The 13,168-nt window shown below is 48.6% G+C and overlaps 1 protein-coding gene across 2 annotated transcripts; it reads left to right on the top strand.

Annotated features, from left to right (window-relative positions):
- Positions 1-2,885: 2,885 nt before the first annotated feature.
- ZC3H10 (zinc finger CCCH-type containing 10) lies at positions 2,886-10,792 on the top strand. 2 transcript variants are annotated; one of them, XR_006790624.3, is made up of 5 exons: positions 2,886-3,062; positions 3,448-3,573; positions 3,745-4,634; positions 5,418-5,481; positions 7,254-7,268. XR_006790624.3 is itself a non-coding variant. In XM_045873222.3 (3 exons), the coding sequence occupies exon 3, from the start codon at positions 7,005-7,007 to the stop codon at positions 8,310-8,312; it is 1,308 nt and encodes a 435-aa protein (XP_045729178.1). In that variant the 5' UTR covers positions 4,517-4,634; positions 5,418-5,481; positions 6,950-7,004; the 3' UTR covers positions 8,313-10,792. The 2 variants fall into 2 exon arrangements, 1 of the variants encoding a protein (XP_045729178.1); XM_045873222.3 differs by lacking the exons at positions 2,886-3,062; positions 3,448-3,573 and having other exon boundaries at positions 4,517-4,634; positions 6,950-10,792.
- The last annotated feature ends 2,376 nt before the right edge of the window (positions 10,793-13,168 follow it).

The following is a 13,168-nucleotide window of genomic DNA, read 5'->3' as shown; positions in this document are numbered from 1 at the left end:
GTCAAATGGATCCTCATTTGTAAATCTCTTTAGTCATTTTTGTTCCACAGGACTTTTTTTTTTTTTGTCTTCACAAAGCTGTAAAGGAGTAATCCATCTCAACCTTGTCTATTTCTTTGGAGTCAGGGGGGATGGGGGGCGGTGCATTCCCTTGCTCCATCTTAGAAACCTGAGCTGGAAGCTCAACTGTGGTTTTGTTCCCTGTTTGAAATATTTTGACCTCCCTCCCTGAAAGAAAGACCAGGAACCAGAGGAGCAGACTGAAGAGACAACTCCTGGCTTTTTGAAGCTGTGGACTTGGATTGGATGAATTGCTAGGGGTTTGGAGAGAAAGGTGATGAGTTTCAGTACCTCTGGCATGCTGTCCCAGGGAACCAGGGCTCCCGCTAACTTATGAGGTTTTTAAACATGTTGAAAATGACATGGCGTTAAAATAAATTTGGATTTGCTCATAATCATGTGCCTTTATATGCTGCTCTTATTTGATGGAGGTGGGGGAAATGTCAGTTGAAGTGATGGTCATTTGGAACTAGTTTTCTATATTGCCATATTCTGCCTTAAAAAGAGAAATACTATGGGTTGGGAAGACCTAAATCCTGGATTCTCTGAATTAAAATTAATTTTTTTTTTAAAGTTTTTAAATTTTTCTAGAGTAAAATCTTACCCCTTATTGGTGGCAGTTTGTTCAGGACAAGGTGTATTGTAAAAAATAAAGCACCATATACAAGTGTTTATCTTAATTTAGGAAGCCATAAAGAATGCCTTTACTATTACATAATTTTTCAGGGCCAGTCTGAGATGGATGGATAATTTATTAGACTTAGATGTGAGGCATTGCTGACCTGGAGATAATATAGTAAACAAAACAGCATAGGTCCCTTTGTAAGAGCTTATGAACTACAGTTGACCCCTGAACAACATGAGGGTTAGGGGCACCAAGGTGCTGGCACAGTTGAAAATTCTTAATGTAATTTTTGGCTCCTCAAAGCTTAATAGCCTACTGTTGACCAGAAGCTGTAGGATGACACTTGATTAACACGTTTTACATGTTATACGCATTATATACTCTAGTACAGTAAGCTAGAGAAAGTAAGAAAATCAGAGGGAGGGGCAGCTCAGTGGCTCAGTCCGTAACCGTCTGCCTTCGGTTCAGGTCATGATCCCAGGATCCTGGGATCGAGCTCCCTGCTCCCTGGGAAGCCTGCTTCTCCCTCTCTCACTCCCCCTGCTTATGTTCCCTCTCTCTTGCTGTGTCTCTGTCAGAATCTTAAGGGGCGCCTGGCTGGCTCAGTTGCTTAAGCGTCTGCCTTTGGCTCAGGTCATGATCCCAGGGTCCTGGGATCAAGCCCTGCATCGGGCTCCCTGCTCCGTGGGGAACCTGCCTTTCCCTCCCCCACTCCCCCTGCTTCTGTTCCCTCTCTCGCTGTGTCTCTCTCTGTCAAATAAATAAAATCTTTTAAAAAAAATCTTAAAAAAAAAATCAGAGGGAAAGAAAATACATTTACAATATTGTGTGTATATTAAAACTCCACAGGTACGTCTACCCATGGCAGTCAAACCTGTGTTCAGGTGTCAGCTGTAGTGGGCAATCAACAGGTGAAATCCTGGTGGACTTGATAGAACGTTGCTGGGGTTTTTTATTCTCAAAATTTTTTTCATATTCTGATGGTGACAATACTAGAACTACTTAAAAGCTTGGAATGAGCGTCCTAAGTGTAAAAAAACAAAGTTTTTTTTTCCAGAGTTAAAAAGGTGAAGTGTGGGCGCCTGGGTGGCTCAGTTGGTTAAGCGACTGCCTTCGGCTCAGGTCATGATCCTGGAGTCCCGGGATCGAGTCCCGCATCGGCCTCCCTGCTCGGCGGGGAGCCTGCTTCTCCCTCTGACCCTCCCCCGTCTCATGTGCTCTCTGTCTCTTTCTGTCTCAAATAAATAAATCTTAAAAAAAAAAAAAAAAGGTGAAGTGTTACCGTATAAATTATAAAGGGAAACCACGAAGAAAGGATGATCACCAAAAGCCTTACAGTCTCTTATTATAAAAGTTAGGTGACGTCTGTATGGTAGAGGGTTCTTTTTCATCCTTCCTAAGTCAAGTTTCCATAGCCAAACCTATGGGTATGTTTTCTGAGTGCTTCTGACCTGACCATACCGCGAAACTGGGAAGTTCTTTATCTTAACACCAAATATTCTCTAGAGAAGACAGCTGATCTTGCTTCCTCTGTCTATTGATTTGATCTTCACCCCTCGGTAGAGGGAGAGTCACTGAAGTATCTTCTGAACAAGATGCACTGTGGCCAGGAACCCTGTGCCATTCATTCAGCCTCAGATAATTGTGGGGAAAGACCGTGGTTGACAAGAAAAAAGCGTTGATCTAAATTACAAAGGTCTCTTTTTGTAGTATGACGGCTTTCTCGACTCCCCACTTTACATCTTCCCACGTTCTGTAATCTTAGGATCTTCGTAAGTTCCGAGATAGAATCTCCCTACAGCAATTTAGAAAATAAACGAGTAAAAGAAGTCAGGAATCTTTGGAGAGTCCGCACTTATCCATAATAAAATGGAGGGTGTCCCCAGGAAACTGCAACTCCCATGAAGCAGTGAGAGGGAAGGCGGAAGTCACTATCATCTGTTCGTCGGCACCTCTCGGTCCCACATTGGAAATATGTGCTCACGTTGAAATAATACAATGGCCTCATAAGAAAACTGGGGAAGGGGAATTTTGTAACTCAAATTTAAAATGTTTCCAAGAGCACTGCTAATTCAATCACTTAATCCGGCACCTGAGGAGCCGAAACCCATTGTTTCTCCCCTTGGGTAGTCCCGCCCTTGGAGGAAGAGTGAAATAGCGGAAGTGACGACACAACTCCCTATTAAATAAGTGGAGGCGGGCTGCTGGCGCTCTCTCGGCCTTAGCGCCATCTTCTTGGGTGAGTGTGATTGTTGTGTGTGTCCGGATCCGTGCACAATCCATTGACATCTGATCTCTGCGCTTGCCATCATTACAGCAAACTAACTGTGGCCTTTTTCTCTTTACCTGTAGAAACATCTGCGCCATGAGAGCCAAGGTAAGCAGTCCCTGGCAGTAACCTGAGGCAGTAGCTACTGATGATCGGTGGGGGGATAGCCAGGCAAGGGAAGTCCGCCATGGTTCCCGAGCCGCTGGGTTCTCAAGGGTGCCCAAGAGCTCGTGGGGGAGGAAGGATAATTTGGGGAGAAGCAGAGGAGGTGGCTATGTAGTGTGGGTAGAGAGGGCGGGAGTAGAAAAGCGCACGCGGGATTCATGTTTATGTCGGCGAGTGAGGGTGGGAGTCCGAATTACTGATAGGGTTACTGCTTGGGCAGGAACCTGCCAGGTTTTAAATAATGCCCTTCACATCCCTGCCTAAACCTGTTACTAAAGCTAATAATCTCTTGTTTTATTCACTGCCTCTGGTTATGATCGGTTGCCAGTGGAGGAAGAAGCGAATGCGCAGGTATGTTGAGACTTGACCGGCCAAAACAGGAAGAGGGAAATGTAGCGTGCCTCGGACAAAACGTGGGAGGAACATTTGGTTTAGAAATCTGAAAGAACTTTAGGTGAAAAACAGTTCTAAGTATTGCCTTTACTAGTCAGGGATTGAACACAATAGGACCAAGTGCTTGTTTGTTTTGCCACCTCAGGTATCGGATGCACGTTTTTTAAGGTGGGAGGGAAAGACTGAACTTGGGTTTGTGGGCAGGAGATGATTCCCGTGTCTGCTTTTTCAGGCTGAAGCGTAAAAGAAGAAAGATGAGGCAGAGGTCCAAGTAAACCGCTAACTTGTGCACCCATGGAGCCACAGGAGCAGAAAGAAGGAAAGCCAGAGGCCAGGGGCGCTGGTACCAATTGTTGGACTGCATGCCTACTTTCTAGAGCTTGATTCAAGGGCTCTAGACCATCGCCATCTGATCGCAACGACCACCTTTGAAGAGACCTGCCTTGTTCATACCAAAACAGTCCCTTTTGGTCCTTTGCCCTGGACCTGTGACTTTCGGGACTAATTCTGTTTTCATTTGTGGCTGGATGTAACACGTGTACAATAAATCATCTTTTCTGCTGTCTTAGCTGAAGAAAAAAATGCTCTTGTCTCATACGTGGTTTTTATGGTTTCATTGGCTGGGGGGGTTCTGGATCAGTGCAGCAGGCCCTCTTGAATACCCCGTGCTGTAGTGTCAAGCACGCTACATGGGCTACAGTGACTCCCGTCCTTGGCTAACATCTGGTCCGCGGACCCTCGGAGCAGCTGGATAACTGGGGGGCCCCTCCCATACTGGGTGTAGTACGCGCACGGGGACCGGTTTCAAGGTGGTTCGCGGCCAAGTTAGGCGCAGACGGCGGTCCCGCCCCTACTCTTGTCTGGGCCTACGTTACAGGTACTAAGTTCCCGTTTGGGGGCCCTACTGTGCTGTTGGGCTGGGTTGCTATGGTGACGCGCAAAGCTTGCCGGGAACTTCCTGTTGGTATCTGCACAAGTACTTTGCGCACCATAGAGTAGTTCCGGGTCTGTGGCTAGAGCGCCATTTCTTCCGCAGGAAGCGGAAGGGCGATAGGGTAGGCGGCTCTTTGTCGAAGCTAGAGGACCGGCAGGCGGCAGCAGCAACTACGGCGGCGGCGGCAGGTGAGGGAGGCGGGAGACTTAGGTAGAGGCCGCGCCCGGAGGGGAGGAGTCGGGGCCGGCCCAGCAGCTGGGCTCGGCCGGGCTACACGAGGCCCCCCAGGACCGAGCTGTTTCTTTCTCACGCCCCAGGGCCGAGCCCTTATTCTGACTGACCCTGCTTCGCGAGCAAACGCCAGCTCCGTGACGTCACAGCCCTGCCCATCCCCGCAGCTTGATGTCACCTGGAATCTCCCCTTCCCGCTTCACTTGTGCTCCCTTAGCGTCCTATTCGTCTGGTCCACGGCTGAGCGCCAGTCGCACTACACAGAACCTGGCAAGCTAGAAGACTTGTGGGAAACTCCTAGGACTTTTCCCCCAAACTCTGGGGTGTTGCGAAGCGTCATAATCACCGCCTCCAAGTCTAATCAGCCATCCCACTGCACTGTCAGCCGCTGCCCTTGCACGACTCCCCATTCAGAGTTAACTAATCTCAACCCTAGGCCGGGCTCTGATCCTCACATCTTCCTTCATCTTGAGGCAGGACACCACTCACCCTTTGTTCACCCAGGGCTGGTTTTCCAACCCGTCCTCCTAGGCTCTCCAGATTAGTTCTATCTTCTTACTCTTCTTACTGACAACTTTTCCCCTTGACAGGTGAAGTTCAGCTTGAACTGGAAGGAAATCTTGGAAGTGTTCAGACCTCTTGCCATTTTGTCAAACTTCTTTATTGAACAAACATTTTATAGTCCTGTGTTCTTACTCCTTCTCCCACCCAGTCTCTCTTTGTTTTTTATTCCTGATCAGAACCCAGCAGTGATGTGGAGGTGGAGACCCACAGGAGCCCCGGACTTCACCTGAGCTACCTCAGGTATTGAACTATCCTGGGAGAGTTGGGTGGGGAGGAATATTATACCTGATTATCTGCTTCTGGTGGGACTTGCATCATGGTTCAAGCTTAGAGAGATGGTATTTATCTTTCACCAGGGCATTTCACTTTTAGTAAAAGTTTGTATCTTCCTATCTACCATTCTTTTTTCCTTGATTGTTTCTGTTCTGGGACTACATCCCTTTGGAGAAAGAGGATCCTTTTTCTTTTGCAGATTCTTCTGTAACTCTGGGCTCTGATCTGGTTGGTTCATTTTAGGAAGCCCTGAAGGCAAAGTCAAGGCAATGGGGAAGGTGGCTGGGGGGAGATGAAGCCCAAAGAAACCAGGAAAGATTCCCTTATACTCAAGAGGAAACAATATGAAGTTTTTCTTATATGAACAGCAGGGGGAGCCTGATCACTGTCTTAGAAAGGCTTATGAGGTCAGACACGTGGTGGCAGGGACTCCCAGTCTTCTTGGGGGTGGGGAGAGGGGAGGGCTAGAACCAGGGCAGTGGACTGACATTCCAGAGCTCTCTTGGGAAAGAGGAGACTTAAAAAACTTTCATAGAGTCTATAAATAAAGAGGATCTTTATGGGGTGAGGAATGGTGTGGTTTGATGTCAGTGGGATCTTCTAATGGGGAATAGGAGGGGGGGTGTAGAATGGGGAAAGAAAGGTCACTTGTTCCTGTGAAATTAACTCCTTCCTCCCACCTTGATCTTACCACAAATGGCTTGGTCCTTTGGTGGTGGTGGTGGGGTAAGTGGAGATTCCAGCTGTAGAACTCTTATCCTGAAATGGAGTGGAGGGGGCTGACCGCATGAGTTGAGAGCGGTGGTAAGCTGGGAGAGAATACTAAAAAATGATAGGTTTAGGGACTGCCCTCAAGCTGGTGACACCAATCTCTTCACTTAGGATTTCCTGAGGTCTTGAGATCTGATACTTCACAGTGCCCTCACCTGAGATCCCATAGAAGAGGAGTTAAGGGAAGTTTTGTCTGCAGTGTCCCAATATTCAGAGCCCTAGTAAGCTCACCAGCCCATCTTGGCCACTTCCCAGTCTTCTCATAACCTATTGAGACACTGAGACAGCAGTTTTAATTTCACTTGCTCGACTTTAATAAGGTCAGCTCAGAAGGGGAAATAAAACCCAACACTATTTTCTCCTTGCCTGCTCCTTGGCCTAACATCATTAGTGAGATGAGGTGGCTTCACCCCAGCTCCCCCCCGCCACCTCTGCCATTAGTCAGGCTAGTGTGAATCATTCTGGCCCAGATCAGGTGCACAAGGGCCTGGGCGGGACTTCTGACAAGCCAGCCAGTCCAGCCAGAATTCTCATCCCTTAGATTTTCCATCTCCAAAGCCATTGCCCCTCTGGCCTGCCTCTTGCTGGACTGCCTGCTGTATAGCTGGGAAGCATGTGGCCTCTCTGGAAGATTCCTTTTTGACACAGTTCTCCTCTTTCCTAGTGGTCACCAAGGGTGGCAAGAAAAAGAAGAAAGCCCTGAGTTGGGGGGGACCAGGATGCCTGACCGGGACAGCTATGCCAACGGCACTGGGAGCAACAGTGGAGGCCCTGGAGGCGGTGGCAGTGAGGAGGCCAGTGGGGCAGGGGCGGGCAGTGGCGGGGCCAGCTCAGATGCCATCTGTAGAGACTTCCTGAGGAACGTGTGCAAGCGAGGCAAGCGTTGCCGCTATCGCCATCCAGACATGAGTGAGGTATCCAACTTGGGGGTGAGCAAAAATGAGTTCATCTTCTGCCATGACTTCCAGAACAAGGAGTGTAGCCGCCCTAACTGCCGATTCATCCATGGCTCCAAGGAAGATGAGGATGGTTATAAGAAGACAGGAGAGCTTCCCCCTCGGCTGAGGCAGAAAGTGGCAGCCGGCCTGGGCCTTTCACCAGCTGACCTGCCCAATGGCAAGGAGGAGGTCCCTATCTGCCGCGACTTTCTCAAGGGTGACTGCCAGAGAGGAGCCAAGTGCAAGTTCCGCCACTTGCAACGGGATTTTGAGTTTGATGCTCGGGGTGGAGGTGGCAGTGGTGGTGGCGGCTCAACAGGCCCTGTCCCCCCGGGACGACGTCATGACCTCTATGATATCTACGACCTCCCTGACAGGGGCTTTGAGGACCATGAGCCAGGCCCCAAGCGCCGGCGAGGTGGATGCTGCCCCCCAGATGGCCCGCATTTTGAATCCTATGAATATAGCCTGGCTCCACCCCGAGGGGTGGAGTGCAGACTGCTGGAGGAGGAGAATGCCATGCTCAGGAAGCGGGTGGAGGAGCTAAAGAAGCAGGTCAGCAACCTGCTGGCCACCAATGAGGTACTGCTGGAACAAAATGCCCAGTTCCGCAATCAGGCCAAGGTCATGACCCTGAGCTCTACTGCACCAGCGACGGAGCAGACTCTGGCCCCCACCGTGGGCACTGTCGCCACTTTTAACCATGGCATTGCCCAGACTCACACTACTCTCAGCAGCCAGGCTCTACAGCCTCGCCCCGTATCCCAGCAAGAACTGGTGGCCCCCACTGGAGCTCCGGCTGCTCCCCCAACTAATGCTGCACCTCCTGCTGCTCCACCACCCCCACCCCCACACTTGAACCCAGAGATCACGCCATTGTCAGCGGCTCTGGCTCAAACAATTGCCCAGGGCATGGCACCCCCACCTGTCTCCATGGCTCCCGTGGCTGTATCTGTGGCTCCTGTGGCCCCTGTGGCTGTATCGATGGCCCAGCCTTTGGCAGGAATCACAATGAGCCACACCACCACTCCCATGGTGACTTACCCCATCGCTTCCCAGAGCATGCGTATCACAGCCATGCCACACTGAGGGGGCTATGGACACTCCCCTGGTATAGCCTCCCAGGGCTGGGGTCGAGGGGCCCTTACCCGCTCGCCTAGCCCTCCCAGGCCCTGTCTAAAGGGCTCACTCAAGAACTAGGATGAGAGACTACCAGGAGTTTGCTTCTGAGAAGGGGTTGGGCTGGTCTGTTCTCTCTCACCTCCCTTTTATGAGGGTCCTCTTGTCCATCTTCCTTCAAGCCTCACAGAGGGGGCTTGCATAGGAGTGCAGACTGAAGCCAGCAGAGAGGAAGGACTGACCGAGGGGCTGTATGTCCCCTCATGGGAAGACGGGGACATCCTGGTCTTGTCCTCTCTTCTGTATAGCACAGGTTCCAGCACTGGCTTTGTAAGAAAAAAAAATACCCTGCCTAGAGGGAAAGCCAGGAAAGATTGGGAAGCGGGTGGCCAGGAGAGAAGGCCTGATAGGAGCCTTCAGACAATTGGGGGCCTAGTGGAGTTGGACAATACAGGAACTGTTCCTGGGCCCATGGGAAGGTGGGGACCATAGTACTCCAGCCCAAAGACGAGGGGAGCGTTCATTACCTTGGCTTGGCCTGGAAATCCATAGGGCAGGGCCCACCACTTTCCAAAGAAATAAAAAAAGAATTATTTTTAACAAATGGAGGCAGTGAAACTTGCTTAGATATTCTGTGTGGAAGAGGGGAGCAGTAAATAGATCTCATGCCAAAATGGGATAAAGACCCACCCTCACATGGCTTGGATAAGGTTGGGCTGAGGCCACGTGTGAAGGGTAGGGACCCAGAACAAGACCAGATGGGGCTTTGTGGGGTAAAAGCATTGGAGCCACCTAGTCTAGTTTAAAAAGAGTCCCATCTGTTCTGGTTTCTATCTGCATGTACTATTCCCAGGATACCTTAGTAACCAGGGCTCCTGGGGTCATTTAGGGGGGCAGGTACTAAGGAGGGGTGGCTGTGCTGGGAAATGGGAATGGGATATATATTGACAGATCCTTCCCTTATTCAAACAGTAGGGCAGGTGGCAGTTGCTCTCTGAGTTGTTGATGTCAGTTAATATCCCTCTTACCCCATGCCTTCCTCAGTTACAATGCCTTAAGCCTTCAAGGCTTGGGAGGTGCTGGGAAAAGGAAAGTTCTTCTGGGGACACGAGCCGCAGTGTTCATCTCTTTCCTCTGCCTCCAAATAGAACCACAGAGGTTTTAAATCCATTTAAGAGTCAGTAAGGCCAGGGGCCCCCAGAGCCAAACCTCAGTTCCTCCTCAGCTCATGGTTGATGTAGGGGAAACAACTCAGGTGTATGACGGGACAGTGGATTTGGGGTAGAGAAAGTGATTCTGAGTTGTGCTTCCCCCATCATATCTCCTGCTACCTCTTGCTTTCTTGTCTGGTTGATCACTCAGGTTACACCTGGGATTGGAGATGGTGGGCTAAGTCAAGGCTGGTCATAAAAAAGAAAAAGAAATGGCCTATAGACTAAAAGTGGGCAAATACTGAAATACTGTTTGTGGACTTTAGAAACCACACATTGATAAGCTTAATGTTGATTTTTCTGGCACAATTCTGGCTTATTAAAAGAGATGGTTTATAAGCATTTAGAGACAAATGTGATCATAGATACCAACATGAGTTCATCCCAGCCAAATCCTGACTGTTTTTGCTGAGTATCCCTAAAGGGGTAGATTTGGGAAACTGCAGACATTGTATGTTCCTTATTAACATACGCCAGCTAAAGGCCGCCAGGAATACACCTGTAGTCGAACAAGCTGGGTTTAATGCTCACTGCAGTGGTGGAGAAAACCTGGTGCATGGGATCCATGGTGTGTCCTAGCAAGGGGGCATTAGAAAGGACTATCAGGACTTGGACTTTGGTTAAGTGATTTGGGGGAAGGTTCAAGGAAGTGGGGCTTGACTCTGGATTGGGTGGTGTCAGGGAAGCAGGGACACTTCTGTGACTGGGTATCTTTTATCTAGGAAAAAGGCAGACAGAGTGAAGCTGAAATTGGTGACAAAGCAGCAGTCACTCATTAGCTGGGAGAGGGGGATGGTTGCTATTTCATGATTTGCACACCGACCATATTTCGTGTTTAAACAAAATTGTGAAGTGTGATCTTGTTTTCTGCCTCACTTCATCACAGTCACTGATGCCCTTGTGTGATGTTGTTTTGTGAGATTGTGTCCAGTAGGAGAACACCATTTCCCAGCCGTGAGCTCAGCTCAGCCCCTAGCAGACCCGAAGCCCCGCCGTGCCAGGCCAGTTCCCAGATGGCAGGGCTGCTATCCTGCTTCTCACCTGCTCAGTCATTGCGGATAAGACAGTAATCACAGCTCAGTTAATAGTCGAGTTTGGTGGGTCAAAACCCAACATCTGTGCCTAGTAAATGTTGATTAGTGCGTTTTGTTAGAGAAACCTCTAGTCTCTAGTGATATACCCAAGGGCTACGTTCTGTTTAAAAAAAAGAAAATAAAAACTTGTATAAAAATATGAAAAGCCCTATTATCAACAGTAACACAAGGAAATACCAAGTAATGCTGAAAGTGCTGTAATATGGATTCACTGAATTAATCCAAGAGGACAGTTTGGATCAATTTGGATTGACCCTCCCCCTAAAAAATTGCTTGAGCCTGCCTGAGGAAGAAATGCAGAGATCTCTTATTAGCAGTAAGTTTGTTTTTTGTAAAAACAAAATCTCAGGCCTCCTAGTAGGTCGATTCATAAATATTAAGAGCCTGCTATGTTTTAGGCACCTTCTGAGGAGCTCCATAAGGGTAACAACCGTAGTAATGCATTGTAAATAGAGTGGGTCTACCGTGTCTGAGTGGAACCACTCCTAACATATGGTGTGTTCTAAATGTAATTTTTAAAGAGGCCCATCGATAAACCAGTGGGGTAGCAGGAAAAAAAAAAAACGGACAAGATTGGGGGAAGACCTAATAGATATCTTCAAATATTTGAAGGGCTCCCCAAAAGTTCCTGTCTTGCTGCATGGGAGATGAACGGTTCTAGAAGAATAGCTAAGCACTTAACAATATAAGCCAAGGCACTGTGCTAGCACTTTCCATGCACCATCTCACTGACACAATGGGTACTGTTATCGAACTGGTTTTGTAGAGGAGAGAGCAGGCCTAACGAGAGTCAGCTGCCCAGGGTTCTGCAACTAGTAAGGAACAGAGCCAGGAGTTTATTCAGGCAGAAAGTTCTAATGATAAAACTACTTTGCAGTAACTTTTGAGGAATAATAGAGGAAATTTCCTTAAATCCCGTTGTCCCTTCCATCTTGAAGAGAGGGCAAGGACTAGATTACCACGTGTAGCCCTCTGCCTCCCCTAGGACTTAAATGAAGTTTACATATAGATGCAGATGGCAAATCCAGGAAGTCTTGGTATTCTCATCACTTAGACACTTCCTCTAACAAATGGCCATGCTTTCCCCCGTTACTGATTTACTGCTCATTACCACCAGGTGGCACTTGGGTAGCAGAATTGTCTCTGGGCAGGGACCCACCCTGTTGACTTGTTCTGGTGCCTGCATTGCAGCTGCTGATCCTGTGGCTCCTGGGCCCCAGCTGGGAAGAGACCTTCCTGAGGATGGGCTTTTGTCTTCCAGAGACTGTCTTTAGTAGAAGGGTCTGATGATCCAGGTGGGTAAGAAAGTGGAGAAGCTTGGAAAGGAAACCCCTTTGGTCGCACTCTCCACCCCCTTGCCTAAGTGACCTGCTCCTCCTACTCCAGTGCTTGGCAAATTTCAGTTTACAGAGCGGTTTCCCTCTAAGGAGGCTCATCCATTTTCCTGCTATAGTTCTGCTTCCTCAGTTGGTGAGCAGGTCACCCTTACTTCTTCCAAACTCCAGGAGCTCCTTCCTACCTGCTTACCTCTGAGAACATGGAAGATGCACACAGGAGATAGAAAGCTGTTCTGTGTGCAGTTCTGCACACCGAAGGAAGCACTCCAGATACTGTTAGCCTCAGGGAAGTAGAGAAGGGGAAGTGGGAAAATTTAAGGGGGTAAGGCTGAGCAGGGATAGGTTTTATTTTTTATTTTTAAGATTTTATTTATTCATTTGAGACACACACACAGAGAGCATGAGCAGGGGGAGAGGGAGAGAAGCAGGCTCCCCGCTGAGCCAGGAGCCCGATCTGGGGCTCGATCCCAGGACCCTGGGATCATGACCTGAGCCGAAGGCAGAAGCTTAACCATCTGAGCCACCCAGGTGCCCCCAGGGATAGGTTTTAAACAGTGAAACACAGTCTGATGAAATCTGTGCCCTGCAGAGGCAGATAATATTTATCAGCTGCAGATCTAGGCTCTCCCCACCAATCAACCCTACTTCCCCTGCTGCACCAAACAGTTACACAAGCCCCACATATACTGCATTAAAAGATAATCATTTTATAACCAACTCTTCCCTCCTGGGCTTCCAGTTTAGTTTCTAAGTCCCTGGACAACACTCCTAAGTGCAGTTAACTAGTAACAGTGGTCAGCAATATACCCTGCACTTCCCCCTTCCTAAACTTACACAGTACAACATGGAATTGCACTAGTTTACGTCTGACTGTATTCCGAACTTTCCTTCCAACTCAGGCAAATAAGAAACAGAATTGTCTCATTACTCTTGATTTCTCATTTTAGTGTCCTAGCAGTTCCACGGGGTCAGGAAATTCTTGGAAAATGTAATCAAATCCGCTGCAGCTGAGGCGTCTCCCCTCCCCCCACCTTTTGGGAGCCAATTTAACTTGTTCTCTATGATAGAAATAACTAAGTCTTGGAGATTTAAAAAAATAAAGCCTCACTTCCTAGTCACGCCGTTCTCTCTCCCTCTCTTTCCTGAAGACTGGATAATCTCAACTCTGTAATTCTCGTATTTTC

Source organism: Mirounga angustirostris, unplaced genomic scaffold (genome assembly GCF_029215605.1).
Source record: "Mirounga angustirostris isolate CCGP_5_RB_7025 unplaced genomic scaffold, mMirAng1.0.hap1 SCAF_5, whole genome shotgun sequence".
NCBI lineage: Eukaryota > Metazoa > Chordata > Mammalia > Carnivora > Phocidae > Mirounga > Mirounga angustirostris.
Note: the sequence above shows the minus strand (reverse complement) of the source record. Positions and strands in the feature narration are given on the sequence as shown.

Bases quoted from the DNA above. Each gene is read 5' to 3' on its own strand.
- ZC3H10 (XM_045873222.3), top strand. From the start codon at position 7,005: ATGCCTGACCGGGACAGCTATGCCAACGGCACTGGGAGCAACAGTGGA.